Consider the following 25,743-nt stretch of genomic DNA (forward strand, 5'->3'; position numbering starts at 1 on the left):
TCGCTACGCTCCTCGGCGCCGTCGCTCCGCTCCGCTAATCGAAAATATCCCCCGACTTGCTGTGCAACACCACATCAAGTTGGTCACATGGTAACCACAGAGTAACCGCCGCATAACCACTCATACCATATTTGGACAAGTGCTTATCACTCAATTTTAATAATGCTGATAAAATTGGCTGTTATCAGGCGGGGACCCAACTGCCCGATGCCCTATAGTCTACTGCTGGCGGTATGGCACGAATATAATGTTTTAGAATTAATTTCTGTGCCTACAATTTCTGTGTCCTACAACTGGCAGCGCTGTTATAGTATGTGTAATATGTCCGTATCTAACTTCAAACTGACCTTGATAATATTGATTTTTTTGTTGATAATCCGATAAAGGCGTTCTGAATTTCTGATAAGAAAGTCCAATTTTATGAGAAAAATTAAATAAATAGATGGATAATTATTAATTAATATAATAATGAAAACAATACCTAAAATGTTTTAATTAACATTTGTTTCAACTTGTTGGTGATATGACGCTATTCCAGTGTATTAATGTATGTGTTAAAGATGAAGAGATATAATTTGGGAACTTAAATTCATAAATTTGATCACCATTATTTGGTGTAAATAGTCAAAATGTAAGTCTAATAATGGGTATTTTTACCTTGGAAGATTAACGGTTTAGAGGTGAGAATATTAAATTTGTTTCAAAATGTATTTTTATTTTACATATTCATTATTCAACATAAGATCTGTTTGAAAATATAATGGATAAAAATAAGTATAAATGTGTAACGTAAATACTTATATAGTCATGTAATTTTCATAACAAAAATAGTTTCTATACATACAGTTATCCATTAACTTAATTTTTCATTTTAAAAACATTTTACAGCAATACCTGTTATTCATTTTTAAAAACAGTCATTTAGCTTAAGATTATAAAATTTTGACTGACCTATAGGTAATAATAATTTTAATATTTAAAAATAATCTTAAATTATTCATGGATATTATGTAGTTTTCATTGATGGTTGATTAAAATAATTAGTGATATGTATAAAAATATTTTTGAAAACTTACAACTAAAATATGAAATCTTTTTACTTATTTATATATTATATATTTTAATTTTAGTAAAAATACATTTTTTTTTTGCATCATTTTGTTATTTTAATAACAATTTGATTCCTTTAGATATTTTATTTTACCAACTATGAATATCATGCGAAAACTGCGTGGTAGTAATACTACCACATCTACAACAGGCGAAAATTCTCGTCTATTTGAAGAAGATTCTAGTCAACATACTGCTCTTGGTTTAATGCATTTAAAGAAACTTTTTACTGATTACATTCATACATCACACCTGCTAACTGACAAAGAACGTAGTACAAAACTGTATACTATGATTCCTTTATTTTGCAAAGTAAATCGTTTTTATTAAATTAAATAAAATACATTTTAAAATGTAAACATTATTTTTAATTAGGTTTTTGGCAGAAGTTCATGTGCAGAAATTATTGAAAAATTTTGTGACATTAATAGCTGGTGTTCAGAAATGTCAGCTCTTATGGTTGCAGAAATCCGACAACGTGCGTCTAATCAATCAACAGAAACTGCTAGTAGAGCTATTGCTAGCTTTTTAGAAATAGAGAACTGTGAAGAATCTAGTAATGGATGGATGCTTTTATCTACATTAAACTTATTAGCAGCAACTAACCAACCATCTCTTATAAAAGTATATCTATATAACAATTGTATAGGTTTTTTTTATACATCATTTATTTTTATTTTAGATAATGGTATCTGCATCTCTTCCTTCAACATTAGTAAAATGTTTGTATCTTTTTTTCGACTTGCCTCCTTTGGAGAATGAAGATAAAAAGACTGATCAAAGTGATTTTACTCCAAAAGAACGTCGTATTTTGTTGCAAAAAATTTTTGTGCAAATATTAGTAAGATTGTGCAGTAATCATTTACCAGCTGAAGAATTAGTCACTAAAGATGATTTATCTTTATTATTCTCTGCTATTACAAGTTCTTGTCCGTCTTATAATGCTGTATGGAGGAAATCTTCTGCTGAAGTTTTAATAACAATTTCACAACATGGAATTACACCAAAAGTTATACAGTATATTCATGGTATGATGTTTGAAGTACATTTTTAATTGGATTTTTAAAGTACCTTTGAAATATTAGTATAATATCAACTAAAATATTTCATTTTGAAATAGGAAAGAACTGTATTGAATTGTGTGTTGAAAATATGCGACAATGTGTAGATTTAAGTCCATTAGAAGTAGTTGATATGTTTGTTACTGTATCTTATTTTTTGAAAGATTCATCTGAGATATCACAAGTATTACTTGATGACTTTAATACAGCACAAGGTTATAAATTCCTATCAGACTTCCTTGTCAGGTAAAATAAAATTTTTTCTTTTCCGTTGGGTTTTTTCTTGTTAACCAAATAAAATATAAAAAATGATTTTTTTTTACAAAAATAATTTTTTCCTTATTGTGATAATATCTAGTTTGGAAAATGATGAATCTAGTGAAGCCCTTGAAGCGATGAGGAATCTTGTATTGATAATTGCATCTCTTTCTATGAGTGGTTATATTGAACTGAAACCAAATCAAGAACAACCTGACTCATTGTTACAACTTTTGGGATTTACTTTACCTCAACCTACCGGGCGTGGTTAGTATAAATATATTTGTTATTTGTGTTCTTATATATCTTCTATATTTTATAATTAAATAATTTACTTTAGGACAAAGTGTACGGAATATATGTGCATTCAATGTTCTCCAAACTACATTTATTCGATCTGATTCTAGTGCATTATGCTGTACAATTCTTGATGCAATATCAAATGTTTATCATTCTGATAATGCAAATTATTTTATATTGGAACCACAAAATACATTGCCAGAATTTACTGAACATATACATTTAAAAAATCAACAGATACAAGATAAATTTTTCAAGCTCTTAGAGTTCATCGTTTTTCAACTTAATTTTGTTCCAATTAAAGAATTAGTTTCAATGGCTCAGTTATTAAAAACATGTAGCTCTACGGAATGTACTAGAGTCTGTTTACAGACTCTATTAAATATACTTAAGCACAATAATACATTTAAAGATGTATTTAGAGATGTTGGAATACTTGAGGGATTATCAAACAATTTAAGAAATTACACTCAAGACTATCTCTCCGATTGTGAATCAAAAGGTAATATTTTAAATATTTAAAATTATTTATATTCTTATAGGGAAATATATTTTAGAACTGGTAACATTTATTTTTGTTATTAACTTGTAATATTTTTATAACATACTTTTGTTATTTTAAGATGAGAAACACGATGGTGATCTAAAACGGGTGATCAACTTAACTGCAGAATGTTTAGTTAATCTTATGATATCTTCGCCAAAAAATTGTAAAGTTTTCAAAGAATGTGGCGGTGCTCAAGTACTATATATTATACTTGAATATCCATCAACTCGTCAATATGCTACAGGTAATTGTACCTATACTCCTGTCCATGAGATAAGGCACCTGTGCCTCAACAAAAACTCGTCCGAGAATTCACATCACCCGTACTGCCTTTTAACACAACTGACACAATGTTTATCGACCATCGATCAACATTGATAGAAAACTCAGTACCGTGTTTATCATGCTACCATTACTACCCGAGTGGAATGGTGGGGAGGAGTCTATAGAGTCCCGGGATATTTATTGGCGTTTAATTGTATGCGCAAAACATGTTCCTTATTTCATGGCCCAGAGTATAACTATTCTTTGTTATTAAAATAAAACTTTGGAAGTATGATTAAACACATGTCTATTTGTAATATTTAGCTATATTACGAGAAATGATATTAAGCACTGGCGGTGAAGAAGAAATGTCTACACTTTTGGGCACCCTCCATACAGCTGATAATACTTGTTTACCATTAAAATCTAGTATTTTAAAATTATTTCTGAGTTGTATGAAAGAAAGTCACCGTACAAGAACCATGTTTCGTAAAGTAGATGGATTTGTTTATGTAATAAGTGCATTGGTGTCAATGGAAGGCTGGTTTTCAGATGAAAAACGTGTTGATCAAGAAGCTTTAAAATTTGCTTACATAATTTTTAATACAATTACCATAGCTATGCGCTTTGAACCAGCAAATGCAAAATATTTTCACCAAGAAGTAAATTGAATCAAATAAATTAAATTTTAAACTTTTTCATTGTATTTATTATCATTTTGTTTAGATTTGTTTGACAAGTTTATGTGACACATTAAGATTATTAGGTTGTTTTTCAAATGAAATTCAACTAGATGACTATATTGATTTAATAACTACATCATTAGAAGAAAATGTTTTTCATAACATATTCACAAGCAACACTATCAACCCTGTGTAAGTATCATTGGCATAATTAATAAACATTTTATCTTTTACACATTTTCATTTTTATCAGTGTAACAAAAACTTAAACTTCAATTTCAATCATATTTTATTTTTTTGATAATATAGATAAAATAAATGAAAAAGATCTCATATGTTCACTATCAATTCTTGTGTTAAGAATTATTAATCAAAATAAGTTAAAAGTAAATTTTAATTTGATTCATGTCCGTTTTAATGGAAATAGCTAATAGGTAGTAAAGTTTGACTTTCTTATAATATGTACTAATATAAATTTAGTTTCTTTAGTGAGTATGAAAAATAACGTTATTCTTGTGCTGTGATTTTAACAATTTGAATAAAATTTTATTGAAAAATAATACTAAGTGGATTAATATTGTTTATTATATTATAACTGATTTTTAATAAGAAAAACAAGTCTAGATAATTATCAAAAACTTAATCCATAAAAATTTTGTTTTCAGAATTACTGACAATGTTCCAAAGTTTCTTTCTTATGCCTGTATAATAATGAGAATGCTATATGATGTTGCTCTTGATTTATATGATAAACAGAGTAATACCACTGTTGTATCATTTAAATCACCTGCCCATAGACGATACAGCGAAGTTTGTTTTGTTTTGTTTTTTAATATTTAATAAAATCTGAGTTCAAATACTAATTTTAACTGAATTAAGGTGGCTACAAAACCTTTAGATTGTCAAAATAATAATCGTCGTGCAATACAACTCAACTTAACTCCTCCTGCACCAGATCCTATTATTGTTCATGCTGGCGTTGTTATTGCTATGTTACAACTACTACCATCAATTTATAATCCAACAGCTCCTAAGGTATTATACATATATATTTAAACTATAATCTAGTATATGATAACTTAAAATATATTCTTTGTTTTTTTAGCTATCACTTACATTGCAAGTTTATATAGGTGAAGTAATCAGATCTTTAGTTCGTGGTGAAAGAAATCAACAGCTTCTATGTGATTCTGGATTTCCAACTACTGTCTTAAAAGTAGGACGAATAGCATTATTGGAAGAAACTCATCCACTTCATACAGTGTTTCAGTATATGTTAGAGCGTTTAGCTATTCAGCTATTAGAACCAAAGGATTTGCGAGAATTTTTGAGACTTGGAGAACCCCTTTGTTGTGTCCCATTAGATTTACTAGACTGTTGGATAAGTCACAGTAGTAAAAAACCAGGTGGAACAGTACCACTAAGCCGTGTTAAAACTCTTGTATCTATGACTACCCCTAGAGATCCTTGTATGCTTGCACTACCTCCGTTTTTTGAAATGGATTTGTCTTCTGAGGGTTTTGGATGCTTATTTTTACCCAGTATTGCTCCACAGTCTCCAATTAGTGGACCCTCAGTTGTTAATGTCGCTACATTAACTACTCCTGATATGAATGTAATTGGTGGAATAGGAACTGGTTAGTATACATAATTTAAATTATGTATAATCAAGTATATTTAAGACATATTGTTTTTATTATATACAAATATTTTTCTCCTTTTAAGGTGACCGAATGTTTCCGCCTCAGAGTGGTCTTAGCTATTCAACATGGTTGTGCGTTGAAAAGTTTTCAGAACCAAGAAGTGACCCTCACCCTGTCCGACTTCTAACCTTAATAAGAAATGTGCAAAATACTAGAGACCATTTAGTGTGTTTAGCGGTAGTGTTGTCTGCTCGAGATCGAGCACTTACCATATCCACTCAAGAGACTCCAATATCAATGAGTATGTTGCATAATTTCTTATACTTGATATTTATGATTTAAATCTATTAATTTAATAAAACTTTTAGCAAATGCTGATTGGGAGCCAGAGGTCATTGGTGATTCATGTGTAAGAATTTGGTATCCAGATTTTGTACAAGAAGGACAGTGGCATCATATTGTATTAGTTTTAAATAGAGCCGTATTAAAAAATTCATCATTTTCTTTGTATATGGATGGTCAACATGTACATACTCAAAAAGTAATATTTTTTAATTTTATTAAAGAAATATGAATTAATATTTTTAAAAATATTATTTCAGCTACATTATATATCTCAAAATCCAGGTGGTGGTGCAGCTAACTTAACAATTGCATCTTCTGTTTACGGATACATAGGAACTCCTCCAATTTGGAGAAAATATTCAAAACTGACATGGAAACAAGGGCCATGTTGTTTATTAGAAGAGGTATTAAATCCTCATGCTATAAAAATTTTGTATCAGCTTGGTCCTCATTATTTTGGAAGTCTACAAGCACCTGATATTAAAGGTATTTAGTCATAGTTTTAAAATTTTTATTTTAAATTATTGGTTATCTATTGCGTTAAAGTTTTTACCCCTGAAATTAGATATCCAGAGTTTGACAGTCACTATAAAACATTTTCTTGTATTCATGCATGGGTTACAATCATGTGTTTGACAATTACTTTTAAATTATTGTTTAATTTCAATTAATATTGTATATTGCTTATAAGATTTAGAACATATTGGACCATTGGTATCTGAAGAAAAAGTAATTTTTGGATTGAATGCAAGGGCAGTTTCTCAATTAACTTTGGCAAAAATACGAAAAATATATAGTAGAGTGGATAGCAAATCAATTGCAAAACAGGTAATGCATGATTGATAAATGATAAGTAATATTAGTAATAGTATGAATGAGTCAAAAATAAAAATTTGAAAAACATTTTTATTTTTGAAGTAAAACTTCTTTCTTGAAGAGTGAATGGAAAAAAAATTGTAATAAAAAATGAAACGACACGTTTATTTTTATTTTATTGATTTTTCTCACTCTCTCCCTAATTCTTTTATAATTTCACGGGCCCCAATTGTAGGTGTAGGAACGGTTTTGAAAGGATAATACTGACAACGGTTAATGGTACGACACAATTTTATTGAATACTTTCAATATTACAATTGTAGCTACATTAATCAAACGCGTTAGTTCGTCGACGATGGTCCAGACAAAAGCTGCTCCTGTCGCCACCGCCACTGGCCGGGCCGGCAGCCGTGCCGCAAGTGGCGGCCAGACCAGTTGTCGGTCGCGATTTCGCGGACGTCGATAGAGACGCAGCGGTCGTTGCGACACAATACTTATGAAAGAAGTTTTACTTCCCCAGAGTGTAATGGTGGGGGCTCACATACTTGTTTTTTATTTAATTTTCTAAACCAAATATCAAATTAATTTTTCACTTATTTTAATAAAATGTATTATTTAATAATATGAAATTAAATATTAAGTATAAAGTACTTTAAAATTTCAATACATTTTAGACAGTTTTAAGGGTAATATTTATAATTAACATCAAATACATACAGAGTGATCCATTTAAATAACTACCCTCATTATTTAAAAAATTTTTTACTATTTTGAAAATATTTTTCTTATATGATTTGATGTAATTTTGAAACAATATTTTTTTTATACGTTATAAATAAATAACTACATACACATTCATAATTAAATTTTTATGTATAGAAATACTTGTTTGGTATATGAAATAAAAGTGTACGTTCTCATTCAAAATTCAGAAATGTAAAAACTTAAAAAAATGATAATTAACTAAAATTATATTTTCAAAAAAGTTTTTGAAATAATGAGGCACTTAATGGGTTACTCTGTAAAATATATACTATATAGTTTTTGATTTGTTGGACATTTTAGAGGTTCAAGATTCCCTTAGGTTGAACTGTATTTAAGTTAAATCAATCATAAACAATATTGTGATCAATAATAAATATTTATTTACTATAATGTACTTTATTAAAATTATATTAGCTTGGGATGTCCACTCACGAAAATGCTACTCCTATTCGTATAATGCACAACACAGCTGGACATTTAGCTGGTTCAGCTAGAAGTTTAGGTGGTGTTATATTAGGGTATTTAGGAGTACGCACATTTTATCCCCGTCCAGTTTTAAAGTTGATTGATAACATTGGAGGCTGTTCTGTATTATTGGGTAAGAAAAAGATTGCATATTTATATTTGTATAACGTAATTAATGAATTTATTATTTTATTGTCACTAGGATTAATTGCAATGGCAAGAGATATGGAAAGCTTATATGCTGCTGTTAAAGCTTTAAGTGGAGTACTACATTTAAATATGACAGCAAAACGAGAAATGGAACGTAGGCGTGGATATCAACTCTTAGCATTATGTCTACGTAGGCATAAACACATGTTAAATGCCCATATTCTACACATCATATTGGATTTAGTTATAACAACTAGAAGTGTTGAAGCCCCTACTATACCAGATGCTGTTGCATTTAATGATTTGATTTGCGAGTTAAATGTATGTATATTTTAAATTAAAATTGTTATTAATTTTCTATTTTTTATTTTAAAATTGTTCAGCTTTGGCAAGAAGTTCCAGCTGGTCTTTTACGATCACTTATTGAACAGTTATATGAATTGGTGTCCGACTCAAATGAAAAAAGAAACAATTTAATTATATTAAGAAATATGGAAATGGTTCGTAAAATGGTGAACTTTTTACCAATTGTTTTTAATACTTCTACTTCATCGACTACAGAAGTATTGTTTTCATTACTTGGAGCACTTTTAGCAAAACACCCATTAACTGAAGATTTATTATGGTAAATAACTAAATATTCACTTAATAATACATATTTTAGTATCAACTATCAAGTATTAATAAAAACACATTTTTTATATAATACAATTATTAGGTTTTAGATTCTGAGCGAAGCGATGAATGCATTGATTTTACAATGATGTGTGTTTTTTTTTTTTTTTGTGTCTGTCATCACCTTTTAGGACAGTAAAAGTGCTTGGATTTTCTTCAACAGTAATTTTTCTGATAGGAAAGTGAATCTAGTTGGTACTTTGGTGTAACTCTAAAACAAATGACTGTAGGACATGAAATTTTGACTGAATGTTTATAATTGCATTTCCTATACACCATAACATTTTTAAAATATTTTGACTTTTTTTGAGCTGTTTACGAACATTGTCAGTTTTCAATTTTTTTAGTTTTTTTTTCTATAAATATTAATAAAATTTTATTTTTTGGGTAAAAAAGCGTGAAAATTTAATATATGGCTCCTGATATATCATTCTAATAGTAGTTGAAAAATATTAAAAATACATAGGCACAATTTTTTATTATTTTGTAGTTAAAAATGTATAAAATGTTTAACTTTTATGGCTAAGGATTGAAAATTTAAAACAAGTCTCCACGTAAATAGGTTATATATAAATTACTTTATTCACAATAATATCATCAAATATACTTGGTAATATCATAGGCTGACTGACCGTTTTCGCTCAGAATCGTTTTTCTTATACAATGATATTATATCTTTGAATTCAAATTTAACACCATCCATTACAGTGACCCACTTGTAACCTACTGTACAGCAGAGCGACATCCACTTACCCACCTTTTATAAGTTTTATCTGCACTTTGCTTGTTAAGCTTTATCATTTTGGATTTTTTAATTTCAAATAACACTAGGTTTGATAAATAGTCCGAGCTAAATAATATGATTATTTTTGATTGATTAAAATAACAAAAACTGATGTTGTAGAAAATGTCAATACTTACGTTTAAAATCTTTAATAACATACTAAGTAAAGACTTACTATAATTTTTGATAAAATCTAAAAATAATTTGTTTCTAGTATAATTTAATATTACAGATAATGTTATTTAATATTAAAACCTATTTTAATGTTACTTTTTGTTAATTATTTCTGTGCCTATTTAATTTAATTTTCTTATTAATTAGAAAAAGATTTTATTTTGATTAATTTGATTACGATAATGAATTAAAATAAAATATGAATATGTTGAAATTAATTATATACTTTTAACTTATATCTAAAATTTGTATTTTTAAGTCTTGGTCAGTATATTGTGTTCACATTGAACACTGGCCTCAGTACAGAATCAAGTCTTAGAGTTGAAGAGTTTGAAACAAGAACAAAGACAATGGAAAATAATGCTGAATTGACTAATGAAGAAAAAACCATTTGTCTAATATTATTACGTAATCGTTATCTTCAACTTGTACACTCTCTTTTGTTCACTAATAAAAACTTAGTTTGTACTGGGTAAATATAAATAATGTTTAATGTAAATATATCAATAACACCTTAATAATATGTATCATGGATATTTTTTCTTATAGGTTCTGTGATGATCTTGTTCGGGTTTTAGGATTTGACTGGGTACTGTTATTTATGCAATCAAATATACATAGTTCTTCAATAATTTGGACTTATAAAATCCTTACTACATTGTGTTCTGTACCTTCATTATTGGTAAAATTTAGAGAAGCATCTAGTAATGGTGGTTGGCTGTTAAATACTGAACTTTTGCAAAATAATAGAGCAAATTTAATGCTAAGTAATGTTCCTTATAATACTTATATGATTTATATTTGTTAATTAAAAAATCTTGTTATATTGACTACTTATTTTAGATTACCAACTTTCTCCAAGCTTACAAAAGAACAATAAAGACATACTTAACAAAATGGAAGCATTGAACATACCAGGTTTTCAACATCTATCTTGGTTTTTATCTTATCATACTGAACTTCCTGAACTGTATTATTTTCTAATGGCTTTAATGTTGGGACAACCAGCTAAGACAATTCCTAATGAAAAAAAAGTTAATATTTTTAAAATATCACTTTAAATTAATTATGCTATGAATTATATTATGTATATATACTGTTTTTAGCTGAATCTTGATGGCATTTGGATTTTTATGTTTGGTGTTCCAATTAGTCAATCACTTTCAGCTGTTAGTGATCGTATTGTACTGTGTCCAGAAGCTGTCACTGCTCTTTTGTCAACTGTGAGATTAATCTTGAACCAAGATAACAGAGAGTAATATTTTTAAATTATTATTTAATTAGTATTTACTAGTAATTTACTAATTAGTTTTTTTTTGTTGTTTAATTTCAGAATTAAATATGAAGAATGGTTAGAAGATCATCCAGTGACTATAATTCAGTTTCTTTTTTACCTGTACCATAACTTGCCAGATTGGATGCCAGCATTCATGACATCTGACATTTTACATTCCTTAAGTGCAACACTTTTTCCATTTACAAACTTGAACTTAAGTGAACCATCCACACCAATTGATGACTGTTTTATAAAAACACCAGATGGAACTGCTCCTTCAATTGTTCAGAAAGAACAATCATTAACTGTGCATCCTTCTAGAAAATTTGTTATTGATTTCTTAAGAGTAATTGTTGTTGATTCACTTCTATTACCAATAAATAGCAAATCATTACCGCCCCTAGATTTAGTTCTTGATGTAAGTAGTCTGTTATTAATAAAATGTGTATCTGTTTAAATATTTGATTTATGTATATTTGTATGTATGTAAACATTCATTATAGGCTTCGCCAGAAGGTGCAACTTCATCTCAAGTATCCAAGTACCAAACTGAACTGCTATCAACATTAATGGATCACTTGTTAGCTGCTGATATTATGATTGGAGAACAAGCTGCTGTGTCCACTGTTCCTGGTGGTAGCGCTCAAAACATTCCTCAAAATGTTTGTTATTTAACATGCCGTGTCGTTGACAAACTATGGCAGGGTGTATTAATAAAAGACGCACATGAAGTATTTGATTTCATTATGAAATTAATTGTTCAAGCAAAACGAAGACCATGTTCTGTACCCATGGAAGGATTTTACCATTGTCTTAATAGAACTACTTTGTATTTGCTTTCAAGAAATACGGATTCTATTGCCTCACAAATGCCAGTTTTGGAAGCATTACACAAACTTACCACTAATAGGTAAAAAAAATATTAAATATTTTATCTATAAAATAGTTAAATAATGTTTTTTTTTTTTTTTTTTAATTTAGAACATTAGTATTTGGATCTGGCAATCATGAACTGGATTTTATTGGGTGTCTTATTTATTGTTTATTGCAGTTGACTTCTGATATGAAAATAATGTAATATATTATTATCTAATATAATTATATAATAGAATAAATAAAATATATTTTGCGATTCGATCTAGAAGAGCTTTGTTTTAAATAAATGTGTGTGTTTTCATAGACTGGATACAAATGCAAAAACTACATGGCATATAAATCCAAATCAAACTGCAGAGGTTGAAGAACAAACAGCGAAACAAGGACATAATTTGATGGCAGTTGCTGCAAAACGTGTTTGGGAAGAATTGTATATATCAAAAAAGCCAGCTATTGAAGAGGTGATTAATTTAATAGTTTTTACGACTTCAATTTTAAACCTTGTATTAACATATAAATATTATATACATGTATGTTTTTATTAGTATATATGTTATAGTAATAAATATTTGTGATCCCTAACTATTCTAAAACTGAATTATTAAAATATAGGTATTAGGTATAATTGTTTATTATATAAAATATACCTATTATATTTTATTTTTAACTTTTTTAAATAAATATTTAGGTTTTCAAAATTCCATTACCAATGTCACCAAATAACAAAGCTCCAGATCTACATTCTGTTCGTGAACTTATTTATGAGATTGCTCAAAAACATTGGTTAACTTATATTGACATGGAGAAAAAATCATTGTATAAAATGCCTTGGGAACTTCAAACACAAATTCAATCAGTACGATTAAAAGATATGTACAATTGATAATAAAGTAGTTTTTAAAAAAAATTTTTTTCTCATTTTTTAGAAAATACAGAAAGTTACTGGTGGCTTAACTAGACTTGCATCCCGTGGCAAAGTACTTAGACGTGATGAAAGCCGTTGGCAAAGTGGAAGTCTTTCAAGTATTTCACTACCATTATCAAGAATTACTAAAAGTGAATGGTCTACATGGGCTAACCATGGTTTAAATGCAGTATGCGAATTGGTTTCTATGCAAATGGCACGGCAAGCTCAACATCAATCATTTACTGTGCGTTATGTTCTGGATCAATGGTATTTAATAGAACAAGAATTAACTAGGGAAAGAGGACTTTGGGGTCCTTTTACATCCTGCAAGTAAGAGAGAAATCCATACATTTTGTTTTCTGTATACTAAACAGTTATTGGTTTTAGATTAGACAAGTGGATATTAGATATGACAGAAGGTCCGTGTAGAATGCGTAAAAAAATGGTAAAAAACCATCAGTTCTATAGTCATTACCCATATCGACCAGAACTTGAGTCTGGAGACAATGTAATTTATTATTATTAGAATAATTGTATACTTATTACTTACAAATGTATTAATTTAAATTGTTTTATTTTAGAAAGGATTAAAGTATCGTGTGGCTACAAGTTATGATAGCAAAGAGTTTTGTCAAAAATATAAATTACCGACATTAATCGATATGGAAAATTTAGCTCCACAATCTAACGAAAATAATAAATTTATAACACAAATTGTCGGTCAAGATACCTTTGACTTTGACAAAAATCTAGATGATAATGGTAAACAGTTTATTAAAATTTTTTTTTTTATCATTAGATGATTTTGGATCTAAATCAAAATATAAAATTTTTAGTTCTAATATTAAAAAATGAATAAATATTCCAAAATAGTAAATTAGTACACATCAGTGGTGTATTCTGAAATTAATTGTATTATTAGGGTAATTGTGTTCATGATTTATACATCATATATAATATTTGAAACTATATGAAACTCAGCATATAATCAGTAGTAGCTCGTGAATAAATATTCTGGGAGACTTTAATAGCTTCTAGAATATAATTAAATGTAATAAATTATTGTCCTGAACTCAGTTTTAATAACACTTATAATATGTGGCTTATTCTTCCTGGCCCTCCCCGTCCACCCGGCGATTACATTACATGTTACAATTGAAACAGTTGGGCGGCAGTTTCACAGAATCGGCGACCGTCATCAAAATTAAATTACTTAAATAATACTTCCATCAAAATAATTATTTATAGGTTTTAGATTTTGTGACCTTCAATAATAATAAACAAAGAAAACTAATATATTATATTTTCAATTCAGACAAAAATATTTCTATACATTTTTTTATTTTTAATTAATTATTATTTACAAGTCGCTGGTTGTTTGTTTATGGGGAGACGCAGTCTCAAAGTCTCCCCTGATGAGGTGCCCCCATATATACTATATAGTACAAATTTAAACTGAACACATAGATATCCATCCCCTATATATGCTGCTGGTATATATGTTACATATATGTAATATTTATTTGAATTTTTAGAATTACCATTCAAAGGGTTAAAAAGAGTTGTTAGAAGATCAACATCTGAACCAGATGATGGAATGGATGATAATGACACAGAAAGTGGAATTGAAGATCAAGCACCGCCAGATGACAATCATACAATTATTAGACTTTTGGAACCAAATGAAAAAGTATGACTATAATAAAATTATTATCAATATTATGTAAATAATTAATTTTTAATAATATATAATATATATTTTTTTACTTTCTAGATTAGTCATATGTTTCGGTGTGCAAGAATTCAAGGTCTAGACACATATGAGGGTTTACTTTTGTTTGGTAAAGTCCATGTCTATATTGTTGATGGTTTTACCTTACTTAAAACTAGAGAAATTAGAGATATTGACACTTTATTACCTAATTCGTATGAGCCATTATTACCAAGTCCTGGAAATGGAAGTCCAAATCGTGTGCGCATTAAAAAACAAAGTTCTAAGTTTTCATATGATGATATAAGGTACTTACCATAGGTTCATACTTATTATAATAATATGGTTTTTATTAATTGATCTCAATTTATTTAATATTTTTACCAAATTTTAGGGAAGTGCATAAAAGACGATATTTATTACAACCAATTGCTGTAGAATTGTTTTCTGCTGATGGACGTAACCATTTATTGGCACTACCAAAAAAACTAAGAAACAAAGTTTTTAATAGGTAACATTTTAATGATGTACTATAAAGTCCCATTTATTTGATATGTATGTAATAGGATTAATATGCTTTTTTTCTTACTGTCCCTAGAATTAATTTGTATTTGTGATGTAAATAGATTTAATATATGATAATTTTGTAAGAATTTTTTCGTAGTAACTCGTAAGAGTACATAATAATATTTGCTTCATATTATTAAAATTAAGCAATTCATTATTATTTATTTATTTTATAGATTCATGGCATATTCAACATCAATTGCAGACAATGCTCAACAATCAGTTGCTGGGCAAAAAAGAACCGCAAATGTTGAACAAAGCACAAGCCTTCTTTCAAACCTTATGGGGGAAACAACAGTTACCCAAAGATGGGTGGTAAGTTATAAGTATAATTCAAACATACATCTATTAGTTATTCTATTAACTATTCCAAAATTAATCAGTTTTATTAAAAAATAAAATGGATTATATTTTTATAGAAAGGTGAAATATCTAATTTTCAATACTTAATGCATTTAAATACATTGGCTGGACGAAGTTACAATGACCTTATGCAGTATCCAGTATTTCCTTGGATACTAAATGATTATGAATCTGATGTACTCGACTTTTCAAATTCTGCCATTTTTAGAGACTTTTCTAAACCAATGGGCGCTCAATGCCCTCAACGTCTTGAGCAGTTTTTAAAAAGGTACTTAATGTTTTGTATTATGAAGTTAATATTTTATTTTATTATATTTTATTTGTTTTTCCTAAATCATAAAAGTAAAATGGTGATTTTATAATAATGTCTTATAATTTTTTTTCGATTGCCTGATAAAAAACTTTGTACAGTGGTCTGTTATGCTCGTTGATCTTAATATTTATCCCAGTATACCTGGATAATCATAGTTACTTTGATTGGTATTCATATGAGGTCCATATTATACACTAACAAATCTAATCTCAGAAATACAATTTTCTTTTATGCAATAAATTAATAAACCAGTTTCTTGTCAATCAAATTTCATAGCTAATAGATGTAATTATATTATATTTAAGTCTATTTCTGCTTTTAATATACATTCAAGATACTTCATTACTGTATTTTTTTTAGAAAACCATATTGTCATTATTTGATTTTTGATCTTTACAGACATTATTTTTATTTTAAAATGTGTTATTTGACTTTACCCCTGTTTTGTTGTACATAAAATATTTTATTGATCTCTGAGGTTTATATTATCATACAAATGTCTCCATATCAAATATGTTAGCTGAAATGTATTGGTTATTTATTTTAGGTACCGTGAATGGGATGATCCTCACGGTGAGACTCCTCCATATCATTTTGGTACCCATTATTCTTCAGCTATGATAGTATGTTCATATTTAGTTAGAATGGAACCATTTACTCAGCATTTTCTCAGACTACAGGTTGGTTTTTGTGTTCTATATATAATACATATATCACCATTAATAAATATGAATATTAATACAATATTTATTAATATATTCTTTTAGGGTGGACATTTTGATTTGGCTGATCGTATGTTCAATAGTATTCGAGAAGCATGGTTATCTGCTTCAAAAACTAACATGGCTGACGTCAAAGAGCTTGTACCAGAATTCTTTTATCTACCAGAGTTCTTGGTTAATTCTAATAATTTTGATTTGGGTATTTGTTAAAGTAGTTATTCATGTATAATTCTTTTTTTAATATGACTATTTATAGGATGTAAGCAAAATGGAGTACAATTGAATGATGTAGTTTTACCTCCATGGGCCAAAGATGATCCTCATGAATTTATTCGAGTACATAGAGCAGCTCTTGAATCAGAATATGTATCTCAGCACCTTCATGAATGGATAGATTTAATATTTGGCTACAAACAGTTAGGCCAACCAGCTGTACAAGCTTGTAATCTTTTTCATCATTTATTTTATGAAGGAAATGTTGATATATACAGGTAAATGTACTATTTTTTTTTGTAAAAGTGTATTCGATTTAGTTGAGTTATCAAAAATCAAAACGTCATAAATTCGTATGAATGAACGTTATTTTTGATATAGAAAATATAATTTTGTTATTCTATAATTTTTATTTATATTAATTATTTTATGCAGTATTGATGATCCATTAAAGAAAAATGCAACCATTGGATTTATAAATAATTTTGGTCAAATTCCAAAGCAGCTTTTTAAGAAACCTCATCCGAATAAAAAACAACCAACTAATAAAGCATCAATGCTTGATGCTGCTAATCCAATTTTAAGTTCCAGTACTAATTTGAGTTTGGGCGACAAACTTTTTTTTTATCATTTAGATAACTTAAAACCATCATTACAACCAATCAAAGGTATTAAAAATGTCACCAAATCTGCATTTGTTGTCTCTGTCTTTTGAGCTGGGTTACATGACTGGTTTATTTTTTGAATATTCGTCACTTATGGATACAAGCATAGAAATATCCAAAGTAGCCAAATATTTGTACAATTATTCGTCACAGCTGGGTTCCCAGAGGACTGTCGGAAAATGTATCACTAGTTAAATATGCCAGTCATTCAAACGCTTTATGTGTAAATGACTGGGTCATTTGATTATTGGTGTAACTTTTATATTAAGATTGGATTGACTTATTATCATATTTAAAGGTAAGAATCTAGGGCACTTTATAGGAGTTTATTAATCTTTTAATCTATAGGCTATTTTATAAGCTTATGTTTATACCTTGGAGTATGATAATAGGTTAAATCACTCTTAAATATTTATCTTAAAGTTAACCACACAAATTTGGTTCTGTTGAATGCAAATTTGATATGTTGTATGTTTGTAAGATAGAGACAATACATGCAATTTAGACGTCTCAATTTTAAGATATTTGTTATAATTAAGAATCATTATTTTATTATTTTAATTCATGTGGATTTAGAACTAAAAGGTCCCGTTGGTCAAATTCTCCAAGTTGAAAAAAATGTATTAGCAGTTGAACAGAATAAAGCATTAATGCCACCAAATTTCAATAAGACTATAACTTGGGGTTTCGCTGATCATAGTTTAAGATTAGCACAGTATGAAACTGATAAACCAATTGTAATCTGCGAAAGTTCGAGTCAATCACCTGGTGAAATTGTAACTTGTGTATGCCCTACATCTAAGACTGTTATTACCGCTGGAACTAGCACAGTAATATAAAATACATTTTATGCATATTTAATAGTATCTTCATTGTTTACATTTTTTAAAGGTATTAACTGTATGGGAGTTGGATTTAAACAACAAGTATTTAAGAATTGTGGATAATCTGTATGGTCATACAGAAGCTGTGACTTGTTTAGCTGCTAGTGATACATATAATATTGTTGTTTCTGGTAGCAGAGATTGTACAGCTATAGTTTGGGATTTATGTACAAAAGCATTTGTGAGACAATTAAAGAAACATAACGCTCCAGTTGCAGCACTAGCGATTAATAACTCAACAGTTAGTAAAAACATAGATTATATATTTATTTGCAATTTTTTTAATGTTCTGAAAATTATTAGGGCCAAATAGCTTCATGTGCTGGTACTATGTTACATGTTTATACTATAAATGGTGAAGAATTAGCTAATGTAGATACAAGTGTTGGACGAGCTGATAGAATGCAACAAATATTATGTGTAGCTTTTTCTCAAGCTATCGATTGGGATCCTCAAAATGTAATTATCACTGGGTCATCGGATGGAGTTGTTCGAGTATGTGCTTAGTGGTTATAATTACATTTATTTTAATTGTGTATGTACTACTGATGTATATTTTACAGATGTGGTCTATGGAATATGTGCAAGTTCCTAAAGTTCCATTGAATACCTCGTCAATGGAATCTTCTGTATTAAAAGAATGTAGTGATGAAAAGAATAACGATGTTGGTGAGCATTGTTGTATATTAAAAACACGGACAATTGCTGTTCAGAGACTGGTCAAACAATTAAGTATATCATCAGAAACTATTAATGAACAAGGATCAGTAATGAAAAGTGGGTCTGAGAGTAGTCTATCAGAACAGGAGCCAAAAACCCCTATAAAAAAAATTGCCAGAGCAGATAAAATTGTTTTTGCTGACGAAAACGATTCAACACCCCCAGTTCCCATTATGAGGAAAAAAAGGTATTCTACTCTTTTCTACTGATTTTGTAATAACAAATCAAAATTATTGTTTTTTGCTTAAATGTTTTTTTAGGGCAATGAAACCTAATCCATTGCTTCGAAAATCTGAGTGTAGCACATCTAGTTCAACTGATGAGCCAAATATTCAACAAGAATCTTTAACAGTCACTGATTCAGTATTAAGATTAAGTAAAAGTGAAACTAATCTCATAGAATCATTTGTTGTTGTTGACCAAGATGATTTGAGCTTAAAAACTAAACCTGTCAGTCCTTTACATAGATTGAGAGATGGTACAATTTAATTTTATTATTTATTTGATAAATGAAAAACTTACAATTAAATAATGTATGTTTTGTTTTACCATAGGGTTTCAGTGGCAACGTCAGTTAGTGTTTCGCAGTAAATTAACTATGCATACGGCTTACGACCGTAAAGACAACACTGAGCCAGCTTCAATAACATGCATATCAATTTCAAAGTATGTTAATAATAAAATTGTTTATGTTAAGATACCATAGTTATTGCTGGTCTTTTAATACAGAGATCATCGGACAGTATATATTGGTGATGCCAGAGGACGAGTCTTTACATGGAATGTAGCTGAGCATCCAGGGAAAGGTGTGGCTGATCATTGGTTGAAAGATGAAGGAGCTGAGCAATGTAATTTGTGTGATGTTCGATTTTCATTGTACGAAAGACGACATCATTGTCGTAATTGTGGACAATTATTTTGCTCAAAGTAATAATTAATTAATCTATTTCTTTTATTTATTCCTCATTCCTTACACCATAATATTACATTTTCTTAGGTGTAGCAAGTATGAATCTGAAATATCAAGATTACGAATACTGAAACCAGTACGGGTGTGTAAACCGTGCCACACATCATTGCAGCCAGCCAAACACACTTAGTTCCTAAAATCTATGTTAAGGACAACAGAAATGAATACTGATCCAAAAGATGATTTGTTAAACTTTTGAACCAAGGCCAAGGCTTGTAAATTCTACATACTGTGCCATGCTGACAAGTAACAACAAATAATTGTATTTTTAATAACCCACCAAATTTCTAGTCTTTATTGACATTTTATATGAAGAAGTATTATTTTAAATTGTTACCATATATTCTCATAGCAGTTTGACAATAATTTAAATATTTTATATGAAAAAAAAATCTGTTGAGTCTCCATTAGCCATAGGTTTTGGAAATATATTTATTTATGTAAATTATCTCCCATTTTAATTTCTTAAATGTGAATGCCAGTAGAAAATCTTACAAAATTCAACAATTTGATTAGTTATATTCAGTGGCGTCCATCTAATGTTTCATGTGTTGATTCAAGAATATGTTATCGTGTTAACATTAATATTTGAATAAAAATAGTATCTAACAGTTTTCCCTGAAATAGTTTTTTAGTATATTGAATATAACATGTATGTAGAACATGGCTGGTGATAGGTATTATATAGATATTCTCTATACATATTTTCTAAGATATCTACTATGATTATAGTGTTAAATAACAGTGAATACAATAATTTTCTTTTTACATTTTTTGGGAATTAATATGAATTTTTATTAGGTCAGATCACTGCTGTAATCGTTAATTATTATTATTTTTATTTTTAAAAATTTGTTATTTATTTGTTTTTTATGTTTCTTTAAAATTAATGATGTGCAAGTTTTACCTATTAGTTTCCGTCCAAACAATTTTGTACAGATATTACTTATAATAATATCGTGATTTTTCAATTCATTGTTCTTTGATCAAATGTATCCAAAATCTAATAGGTTAAACTTAACTTCATATTTTTAAAGTATTATTATATATTTTTTTTAAATTTTATATATTTACAATGTCACCTGAATTTTATATTATTATTTACTATCTAATTTTATTTGATTATTTCAGTATAATTGTCTTGTTTGTTGCATGTTATTATTTATCTATTTAAAAATATTTCATTAATGTATAAACTATAAACTTCACAAACTAAGGTATAGTATTTTGTAACTATTAGTTTGTGATAACTCCATCAACTAAAAAGTTTGCTTTATATTATAATATATAGGTAAGACATACTTGTAAAATAGAGCACAAACACAAACAATATGACTATGATGAATCTTATTTTAATTATTATCGAATGCGTGTACTTTTTTAAAACTATTATTAGTTGATACATATTGTATGTACTAGCGCACACGAGTTTTTCTCATTTTTTTCAACAATTATTTCACAAAAAATATTTAGCTTTTTATGACCAAAAAAACTACTTACTTAATTTTTCATCTTTTCAAGTCTTAAAAATGTGCAACTTTTGTATCCACTTTTAATTAATTTCCATCCTTTTTTACTTCAATACTCATTTTAAATTTCTGTTATTTACCCTTCCCTTTTCACATTCTAGCGCAAACTAGTTTTTCTAAACTTTTTCCACAACCCTAAGAATCTAAAAATTGAATGAGAATTCAACTAAATTTTTATAGTGAATATTTACCTATTTTTAAATCTAAAGCAAACTTTTGTATCCAAATTATTTTCTACCGATATATACAGATGATGATTTTCATCAAATTTCTCTTATACTATATGTTCTGGGTAACCTCTGTTTCTGTACACTAGTCGAACATTTCATTTAAAATGGTCAGAATTTGTAACAAATTGCTCGTCATAATTGTCCTTAATTACTTTCTGTGTTACTCATTATTTCAATAAAAATTGATTATGTTCAGCCAGACTGCTCTATCAAGTTTATTTTTTCAATCATAGCATTGTCTAATGAATCACTGAAATATTTATCTCAAGATCTAACTGTTTCCTGATTGGTTAGAAAAATCTACCTTCAAAGTTTTAATACCAGATCATGGGGTTATTAAAGAATTTCAGGACTTATTCTTCGAATTTTTAATTGAGGACCTGTTTTTATTTAGATACCTGGAATTCACTCCAGAGAAATCACCAACAGTTAACCACATGTTCCTTGCATTTGCTCAATAGGATCTGAAAATAAACAAAATAAACATCTAACAATATCTACCAAATATTTGTTATACCACGTCAAAGTTGTGAAATTATTGGGATTAAAAACTACAAATTTGTATCTTTAATTTTTTTTTTTTAAAAAGACAACAGTAAATTTATTTCATATATTGAGTTATTCTTTAGATATTTATTTGAGTTTAAGACAGCACGTTCTACGTAACCACAAAGGGAAGATGTTTTCCTTTCGATTATCAATAGTTCTCCCTTCAAGCTGAATCTCAAGTGTGCTTTAGAACAAAAAATGCATGTTTATGACAGTTAACAAAGTTATTGTACATACAACACTAACAGTTAGAAAACAATTTATAACTTTATTCTTTTAACTACATTTATCCAGCGCTTGCTAAGTTAATTTTGCAAAAGTCTAAAGAAAAAGAAAGCTAAAATAACACTGTTGTCTGTTAGATGATTCTAAAAACCGAACAAATATCCAAAACTGAATAATTATTTACTGACATTATCAACAGTTCGTTATAAAAAAAATAAAGTCAACAATTAGCTAGTAAATCTTATCTTTTTTGAGATTGTTGTTCTTTTCTCGTAAAATAAAGGCTTTCTTTTGAAGTATAAAAACAAACACAGAATATAAAAAGTATGTAAGTAGGTCCTACTAGGATTTTTTCTATGGAATTTTGTGGCTAATGAAGTAACGATGAAACTTCAAACTTCAGGAGGCCAAATAATAGTATCAATAACAAAAAAATATCTATATTTCAAATAATTAACTAGTTTTTGTGTGTATTTGATAGGTAGTAATTTTTTGAATTTGATTTATGGAAATTAATTGAAAACAAATATTAATATTAACCTGCATTGATAATTTAAAATGTATGTAAAATTGTGGGTAATGAACATTTTAGGACTTGAAGTAATTTAAGGGTTAATATATTCTATTTTTGATTTAAGAACATAAAAAATATTCACTGTGAAAACTTTGATGGAGTTTTGAATTGATGGGTTTGCTGCTAAAATCAAGAAAAACTATAGTATGCCTAGGCATCACATGAAAAGAAAAGAATTCAATAACTGAAATTTGGAATGAATACTTACTGAAATTGAAAAATATGAAATATGAAATGTTTGTAAATATGTAAGAAATTGATTGAACGTTGAAAATTGCAACATTTCAATACTTGAAGGGTTGAAAAATTAAGGAAAAAGAAGCATTGTTTTGTCTAAAAAAAGCTAAATAATCTTTGCAAATAAAGGTTGATATTTGAGATTTTTAAGTATCTTGAAATATAATTAAAAATTAAGAACAACTGTTGTGCGCTATTTAAAAACTCGAGTGCGTTACTAATAAATAATATACTTTTGTGTGTCATCTTCTATTATTTATTTACAATTATAGAATATAATTAACAAAAATATTAGTTATAGATACGAGGTATAATAAAATATTTGATTATAGTAATAAAATATATGATATTTTTTTAGAACTTGAGGAGACACATATAATCTAAAAATAGTATATTATATTTATACCTACTACACTATAAAGAGTCTAATGTGTTGTAATTTTTAGTTCAAGACAATTGGTATAGGTAATGAACTGAATAATTTACTTCATTTAATCGTTGGATAGTTTTTAATGAAATTAATCTGTGATAAACAATTGAAATAATGTGTTTTAACAAATCAATAACTTTGTAGGTATTATGCCAATACAAACATACCTAACAGATTTTAAAATGTTGTATCTTAAGTTTTACTATGTAGAATAGTTTATGATCAAGCACAAAGAATAACATATTTATTTATGTGATAGTAAAAAAATTAAGATACCCTTATTATTACTGTCTAATAAGAGAAATTATAAATCATGAGTGGCTGCACACATGCTGTGGCCTGTTTTGAAATTTTTGAAGTAGAAAAATCAGTCTTACTGTCCAAGACCACGTTTTTCACAGGTAATTTCTCTAAAATAATATTTATGTACTTCCCAGACCTTTAGCATTTGTGTTGTATAAAAATCTAATTGACATTAATTGATGATTTGATTGAATTGAACCAATCGTTGTCACTATTTAAACATTTAATGTTCTAAATACTGTTCATTATTTAAGGTTACTTTTAACTTTTATGAACAATTATGTGCAATTGGTGTCTGGTATACAGTAGTTATTGTTTTATGAATTTGGATAATAATGATAATATACTTTAACTAAGATGGTCTTAGACTTGTGTGGTATAGGTGCTTATGAATGAAATTCAGTCAATAATAATTTACACAACATATACCTATAGGTATATATATATATATTATTAGGTAGGTTATGATTTATAGGTACTATTAGATAGGTACCTATCTAATTGTATTTATTATTTATAAACTAATTTATTAAAACCATAAATCTGTTATGTGTCAGTTAAAATTTAAAATGAAACAATTCACATGGTTTGAACTATACAAGTACCTATGTTAGTAAAGATTCATCAAGTTATATTTGTTTATCAATACAACTAACAATAATAATACAGTTTATTGTTTGCTTTATGATTATTTTTGTTACCAATATATAATATGTATTATTTCTGTTTAGCAATAAGTATGCATAGACAAATAGCATTACACATTGAATTAACATTTTTAGGTGAACAGCATTATGTTAGAATTATGTTAAGTAATTGGTATTATTCAATAGCCAAACTTTATACAAAAAATATGAAACATTTATGCATTTAAATAAATAATCATGTGATGTCGTTAATTTTGTTTATTAACTATACATGCATTTTAAAATCAATCAGAAATCTTACCATATGACTGATATGATAGGTAATTAGAATATTATTGAAATTAGAGGTTTGAAATATGTTTAATAAAGTACCTATTGTGGTTTCATATGATGTGTGTAATTTAAAAAAATAAGTACCTAATACCTATCCAATTTTTTTACATCCATTACATAATTGTCTTCACACATGATACATCAATTATAATTGAAAAAGAAATGTCTGGTTCAATTGATAAGTACCTACTACCTACCTACCCTTCTAGGGTATTCTTTGTATGGGATTAGTCTGGGATCCGATTATGGCTCCCCATAATAATACAATTTAAAAAAAATTGTATTACTTAAGTATAATATAATATTTTAAATGATCAGTTGTAATTTTTACAATGATATTGTGTACCTATGTTATATTTTGTGTCTGGTGGCACTTGTTAAGAGTAGTAAAACATTTAAATGCTTCAATATTGAGGGTGGTTTCTGTAGAAAATTGGATTTATAGTTCGTACTTTAGGG

At 28.0% G+C, this 25,743-nt stretch overlaps 1 protein-coding gene across 1 annotated transcript; it reads left to right on the top strand.

The window, feature by feature from the left end:
• The first annotated feature begins 408 nt into the window (after positions 1–408).
• On the top strand, positions 409–25,337 carry LOC132949950 (WD repeat and FYVE domain-containing protein 3). The gene is made up of 49 exons (XM_061021076.1): positions 409–680; positions 1,191–1,422; positions 1,486–1,734; positions 1,793–2,138; positions 2,231–2,417; positions 2,530–2,696; positions 2,770–3,231; positions 3,353–3,520; positions 3,865–4,202; positions 4,267–4,415; positions 4,889–5,033; positions 5,103–5,258; positions 5,329–5,860; positions 5,949–6,167; positions 6,235–6,407; positions 6,469–6,697; positions 6,903–7,039; positions 8,207–8,390; positions 8,460–8,728; positions 8,791–9,032; positions 10,300–10,512; positions 10,590–10,807; positions 10,884–11,074; positions 11,147–11,295; positions 11,374–11,734; positions 11,820–12,226; positions 12,298–12,390; positions 12,497–12,653; positions 12,881–13,048; positions 13,119–13,429; positions 13,487–13,607; positions 13,681–13,861; positions 14,635–14,789; positions 14,874–15,118; positions 15,205–15,321; positions 15,554–15,692; positions 15,797–16,008; positions 16,601–16,733; positions 16,821–16,974; positions 17,032–17,266; positions 17,424–17,656; positions 18,230–18,483; positions 18,545–18,778; positions 18,841–19,032; positions 19,101–19,444; positions 19,518–19,735; positions 19,812–19,923; positions 19,987–20,184; positions 20,255–25,337. The coding sequence occupies exons 2-49, from the start codon at positions 1,210–1,212 to the stop codon at positions 20,355–20,357; spliced, it is 10,413 nt and encodes a 3,470-aa protein (XP_060877059.1). The 5' UTR covers positions 409–680; positions 1,191–1,209; the 3' UTR covers positions 20,358–25,337.
• Positions 25,338–25,743: the final 406 nt, after the last annotated feature.

This window comes from Metopolophium dirhodum, chromosome 8 (assembly GCF_019925205.1).
Source record: "Metopolophium dirhodum isolate CAU chromosome 8, ASM1992520v1, whole genome shotgun sequence".
NCBI classification, from domain to species: Eukaryota; Metazoa; Arthropoda; class Insecta; order Hemiptera; family Aphididae; genus Metopolophium; species Metopolophium dirhodum.